General features: G+C 36.6%; 1 protein-coding gene across 1 annotated transcript in view; it reads left to right on the plus strand.

Annotated features, from left to right (window-relative positions):
* Positions 1 to 383: 383 nt before the first annotated feature.
* The window catches only part of LOC106877040 (protein phosphatase 1 regulatory subunit 14B-like), a 178217-nt gene continuing 171484 nt past the window's right edge, over positions 384 to 7116 (plus strand). Inside the window, exon 1 of the mRNA XM_052968586.1 lies at positions 384 to 1550. Within this exon, the coding sequence (XP_052824546.1) occupies positions 1272 to 1550 (279 nt within the window). The 5' untranslated portion in view covers positions 384 to 1271. The remainder of the gene's footprint in view (positions 1551 to 7116) is intronic.

Genomic DNA, 7116 nt, shown 5'->3' on the forward strand with positions numbered 1-7116 from the left:
CCCATGCTAGCATGGAAGGCAGACGTTAAACGATGATGATGATGATGATGATATATATATATACTCACACACACACTCATAATGTGTGTGTGTGTCTAGAAATGACTAAATTAGTTTCTTAATTTTTTGCGCATATCTTTATGGTTTGAAATTATTGCACAATAGGAAAAAGATCAGTATTATTAACATTTTATTTCACATGAAAATAACATTTTAATTCAATTTCTGATTTAAGTAAAAGCATCTTCCAAGGGAGGTAACTTTAAATGACTAAAGTAAAGTGACGTGTATGTTAAGAGTATGTGTGTGTGTGTATGTGTGTTAGAGAAAGCAGAAAAGGGATAAAGCGAGTAAGAGGGGGGGGGGTGTCTATATGCAAGGTCAGGCAACAGAAGCAGCAGCAGCAGCGATCGTTTTTGTGCTTTGTATAAAAGCAAACATTATCTCGTCCAGCAGTTTGCTAGCTGGAAGCGTAAGTAACAACACATTCTGTCTATTTTCGTCGCGTGTTAGATTTTTCACTCACTCACGGCATTTCGACTGATCTTAGTGAACTCTTCTATGAACTCTCTCGTGGACTAATTGTTGCCGACGCCGTAGACCAGCACCACTTTCTTGAGATTGATGATTTTACCTTAAGTTATATTAGCAAGCAAGCACTCAAATCTGTGATACTACTTTAATATACGCGTAGTCGAAACTGGCTCTCGCAGATTGTTGATTGTAGGTATCGTTACTAATGATCAAAGTATCAATTTGTATATAGTATCTTTTAATTCTGTTATAATTATTTGCTATAACTATATATATATATATATATATATATACACACACACATATGTATACTTTAAAAAAACAAATATCAGTTATTGTTTGACGAACATCAAGTAATTCAAGCAGAGAATATATAACTACAAACTGACAAAATGTGCTTGGTATAACAATCTTGTTTTGGATTATTAATTAATTTACAGAGAGTTACATGGACACGTGTCCAAATTTACTGCCTCAACTGGAAGTTGAATTCGTTTTTTATTTCAAAGTTAGTTTAACAGATAAAGTTAACTTTTTGCTTCATCTCCCAGGGCGGCATAGGTAGACAACGTAACGCCGGAGAGAGAAAGAAGAGAAATAAAATTAGTTCATAGCTACCAACATTTTTCCACGAGAACTCAAGATTCTATTTATTATTTAAAATAATTCATAACAAATTGAAAATCTAAAGTTTGCAGTGTCGACTGGTTCCTTGTGTTGGGACCTTCTCTCCAAGAATGGCGACCACAACATACTCTTTGGACAAAGTAGCCACTGGTAGTAGCAATTCTAGTAGTTCCCAGCATCGTTCCCCTGCTGCTCGTTCAGCCACATCCCCTTCATCATCAGCTCATAACCGATCGGTAAATTTCAACACACAGCGAGAGGCGATTAAAGAACAAAAAAAGAAATACTTGACCGCCAAGTATGGTCAGCATCAAATGTCTTTGATTAGGAAACGTTTAAAAGTTGAAGATTGGCTTGACGAAAGATTACGGTTCTTGTACGGTTGTAAGGTAAGAACCTTTGTTTTCATCATATTTTACCTCAATTCACGCATATATATTTTATTAATTTTTTTCCTCTATTCAAATTATAATTTTGTTTTGAACAAGAAATTATCGATTATACAGTTCTCCGTATTTTCCCATTCATCTAAAAATATTTCGATAACACTTTTCCGAATTAAAATCTCGCCAGATGACTTCATTCTTCATCTTCCTAGAGGTCGATAAAATACATTGTACCAGTAATATACTGTGATTTATTCTACAGAACCTTGGTTTTGTACTTTATGGGAAAAATAAAAAAGAATCAATATAATTTTTTCATTCTATCGAATATGAAATGTTTTTCTTCATTAAGGCCGGCTTATATGAAATGGGACAGACGTACGCTACAATATTCAAACGAGCACCATATCGATAACACGTTTGTGTATCTTTTCAAACTAGCATGTGTTAATGTATGCATTGATTGTTAGAATTCGCTTGAAATCTAAACCACATGTAATGCAAATCAGTGTTTCTCTAAGTATTTGTAAATCTAGATAAAATCTCTCTTAATCTTTCCATTCATTTCACTATATTTCTGTCTTTCCTGTGATTATTTACCACGATTTTTAAATAGGCGCCGAAACTAAGCATTTTATGGAAGAAAGATTAGAATTGAGACCTTCATACCTTATCATAATTCCAATAGCTCTAATAGAATTAAATTTTTTAAATGGGGAAACGATATCAGGTTGTATATTTGTTGGGAGATCTACTTGGATTATATTATGGGGCCAGGGCGCCATGTGGAAAATAACCATAGGTGAGATACTTTTGCACTTAAATTCTCCCTCGGCGTTATCGCTTTACCGTTTGCAAAATTTTTTTTAAATAAATGAATTTCTGATGTTTTCAGTAAATTTCACTTACCACGACTTCCTAAATTCACACCCAATCATCTTAGTAATAATAACAAAAGAAAACATTGGAGAACATAGTCTCTTATGTCTTTGTATGTATGTGTGTGTGTGTGTGTGTATATATATACATATAAATATAAAAGGATGGTCGAAGTAGGGACACCTTTGATCATTGATCTGCCTGATGAGGGGGAACCAGGGGTTAAACTGCAATAATGGTATTACACATATTCTAATTTGCGATGCAGCATTCTTTTAAATAATAAACAGGATTCCACGTAATTCTTGTTTTTGACATAGCACACGCACACCTACATATGAAGTTGATTTAGTGGCACTGTGACCCGACACCAATTCCTGCAACTACCAGTGTGAGAACTTTTTTTTTCTTTTGAGACATCATGCAGTTTACGTAGATAAAATGGCTGCATTAAGTGCCGGTTTAAGGTTCTTTTTATCTATTAATTTCTTTTGGGCCTTTAATTTCCTCTCCCAAAACGTGTGCAGTAACAATAATTCATTTCACCTTTGGTACTACCTTTATGGTACTAAAGTTTATTCTAGATTCATGTCCGTCAATTGACGATACCATCAACATCAAAGGAAATAATTTCCTGCAAATAGATAGTGAATTCGATATTGCATTCATAATATTGATGGTTGTTTTACATACACAAGAATACTTTATAGTAAAGAAAAATATATAAAAAGAATAAAATGTGTGTCCGCATGCTAGAGTGTTGACGCGATCTGAATTTACAATTTGTGCCAGCAAGTTTTGCAGAGAAAATTTAAAAGAACAACATCCTACTATAAATATATAATTCAGTTTGCAGTATAGTATATTCCATTGATCTATTGAAACGTGTTTCAATCTCTTAACGCTTTGATTTCGTATAGTTTTTGAACGTGAGTTTAAACCTGAAAAGCCTTGTCATGGAAATAACGAAACTAGTCCCTATACCAACAATAATGCGCGCGCGAGCGTACTTTTTAAAAATTAAGATTTTAAGGAAAAAAGAAAATAAGATTGCTATTAGATATGAAATACAATTTTCTGTGTGATGTGTGCGGAAGAAATCGTTGCTATCTTAATATATTCTTTCCTTATCTCTCATTTTCGCTCTTTCGGTATGTTTTCTTTCTTTCTATTTCATTCCTTCCACTTTTTTCTACATCTTTCGCTTTATCTGTTTGTTTTTAATCTAGTGTTTCCTGTTTAGGCGGCGGCTCATGGTACTGTAATGTCACTTATTCGTTACCGACCACTAAGATCTGCTCTTGAGATAGAAGCTTGTTTCACACACGCACGTTTCTGATTTCGCGTGCGGAAGCGCGTGCGTGTGTGGAGGATGTGTTGGTCCTCTCGAGCCCCCACCCCCATTGACACTAGATGTTTGAAAATGGTACCTGTCATCTGACACTTGATTGCAATACTTTTAGGAGTCTGTTGAATTTTTAGGAATCTTGGTCGTAACTCAATACAACATGTATACTACAAGACAATAAACTCACATAGATTATATTGCTGCATTTAAGTTGCTGTTTTACCCAATGAAAGCCCTGATCGAGTAGACCTGTTGTCAAAAAAAGTTCCAGCCATGAGCAGTTTATTCATAGACACATTATCTCTTGCATCATTTTCCAAGACGATATGAGTCTGATTTTAAGGAATTTTGATTGATATTTCTAGCATATCCAATGATTGCCTAGAACAAAGAGGCCTTTGATTCCAATTTTACTCTGCTGGACTCTAATAAATATTCGATGTTTAAAAAAGTTCCATTATATTTCTATAATTAAGTATTATTAGGAATTGTATTAAAAATTTTGCCAAAATATTTTGTGTATTGTAGAAGTAAAACCAATTTATTGTACATAAGTTTTAACAAAATCTTGCGTGGACCCCGGTTGAGAATCTCTGATTTAGAGGGTCTATCGTTGGCTCGTGTGTGAGTAATATGTATATATGCACAAACAATTCCAGCGAGTGTGTGTAAATCTCTCTCCAAACATATGTGACTACGCAAGTAAACAAAGATTTACGCGCGCGTACCCACACTGACACATACGTGTGTTTGTAAACGTTTATTTGAACAAGTGATTGAAAAATGGTGACCAATTTAATGTTCAGCTGTTAGCATACTTCAAAGTGGTTGAAAGAATTTTTAAAAGACTTGCATTCCGTAACAGCTGCTGTCTAGATTAGTAGTTCTTTCATTATTTTATGAATAGAAGAGGCGGAAGCAGCTGAATTTTGAGTCTGTCTTGGATTCTGTATGATGATAGTAAGAAGAGGTATGGCAAGAATAGAATAGTTTAGCCTGCCTTCTCGACGTATATGTGAAGGGACACAGAATTTCTTCTGGCCTATTCTGTATGTTATTTAAGATGGGGATAGACACAAAAGTGTCTTTGTTTCCTCCTCCAAGGGAATCCTTGTCATGTGCTTGTGCTTAATATATCTCTGGATTATAACTAATGTGTTAAATTTTTTAAATGATTTGATACCTGTTGCACATAGGTAACCCAGCTATTGTATAATGGCAATAAAAAATTTAATGGTCCACCCACTTAAGTCATCTTACCTGTATGTGACTGTTGATTAAAACTTCTACTATCGAAAGCCAACAAGGGATCCTCTCTGTAGCTGTTTGACTTGCTTAGAAATAGCCAAATCTTCCTTTAAATCACATCTTACCATTCTAAAACAAAGGATGGTTTTGAATGTCTTCTGTTATAGCCCCAGGCCAATAAAGCCTTGTGACTGGACTTGATAGAGGGAAACTGAAAGAAGCACATCATATATGGCCAGCAAGAAAGAGACAGAATAAAGCGGGAAAGCTTGGATGTTGAATTCCACACATGCATGAGACTACGCATGCGCACGGCGTTTCTACAAGTGCGTGCATGTGTGCACATATGCATGGGTGTGTGCACATATGCATGGGTGTGTGTTACTCTTTCCTTGCCTTTGACATCATGTGATAGTTGTAAACAAGTATCACCATCATTCAAGCAGTGTCTTTTGATTCTAGTCTTCTGTGAAAACATATCTGGTCGTGGGGAAATATTACCTGATTTGGAAACAGGTTAGAGTTGCAAAGCGGAAGGGCATCTAGCTGTAAGAAATCTGCCTCAACAAATCCCATGTGAGCATGGGAAAGTGGGCATTAAAATGATGATAATGATGCTACAGGATAGTGCTACAACAACAGGATAGTGAACATGGGGTTAAGCAACATGTAGTGGAAATGAACCCTAAACTACATGGCTCCAAAGCAGACTTCTTGACACAGAACCACATGTGATATAGACAATCATCACTAGTTTCCTCAGATCTTAGTTTTGGCTAAAAATGGTATTATGTTTATAAATAGTGCCACATGAGAAGCATTGGTGTGGGTGCTGGTGTCACATAAAAAGCACCCAGTACACTTTGTGGAGTGGTTGGCATTTGGAAAGGCATCTAGTTGTAGAAACCGAGCCAAAACAGACAATGGAACCTGGTGCAGCCCCTGGCCTTGTCAGTTCCTGTCAAGCTGTCCAACCCAGGCCAGCATGGAAGTTGGGCACTAAATATTAATGATGCTGATGATGATAAAGCTGGGGCAAATTAGTGTCCATGGAATAGCTGAAAATTTTAATATTTAAAACAGAACATGATGTTGGAAATATTTTCTCATGTTATCTATTTGGTATCATCAGAAAATTTCACCATTTGATGAAATGTTTCTGCATGAAATATCACACGTTTCCCCTTCCTCGGGAAAAAAACAACTTACTCCACTTTTGACCTGTTTCATCATCATCATGACGTCAAGTTTTTGCTGCTTGCATAGTTCAAACAAAACTTTAGGCAAACTTTCTCTGGCCATATGTCCTTGATGCTACCAACCCTCACTTGTTTCCAAGCAAGGCAATATTTCCTGTAGTCCTTCAGATATCTAACAGCTCAACGGCTGGACACATTTTCACTGCAGATTGTAGTGGAATCAACATGCAATCATCAATACCAGACGGAGGCATACAGACATTTTGGATTTCTTACAGTTTCAGTCTACCAATTCCAATCACAAGGCCATAATAGAAGATATCTGCCCACCATACCATGCAGTGGCAATTAACTCTGGACCACACAATTCTGAAGTCAACTCCTACCATTGGGTAAAGAGTAAAGACCCCCATGAATGACCATGAGATTACACCTAGAAAGTTACCCCCCAAAGCACAAATCTGGGCAAGGTTGTTTATGGAAGACCAACAGTCACCCATGTGTACCAACCTCCCCTCTCCATGCCACCGATCTTATTGAAGGAAAAAGGAAAGACCAATACAGCTTGGCACCAATGACATCACAAACTCATTTCTGCAGCTGAATGAACTGGAGCAGTGTGAAATAAAGTGTCTTGCTCAAGAACACAACAAACAGCCCAGTCCAGGAATCAAACTCACTACCTCATGGTTGTGAGCCTGACACTCTAACCATGGAGCCATGCACCTTTACACATCAATGCTAGTTAGTTTCCGTCTACCAAATCCACTCACAAGACTTTGGTTGGCCTGAGACTATAGTAGATGACATTTACCCAAGGTGCCATGCAGTGGGACTGAATCTGGAACCATGTGATTGAAAAGTAAACTTCTTTACCATGTAGCCATACCTGCAC

Source organism: Octopus bimaculoides, chromosome 6, assembly GCF_001194135.2.
Source record: "Octopus bimaculoides isolate UCB-OBI-ISO-001 chromosome 6, ASM119413v2, whole genome shotgun sequence".
Lineage (NCBI taxonomy): Eukaryota > Metazoa > Mollusca > Cephalopoda > Octopoda > Octopodidae > Octopus > Octopus bimaculoides.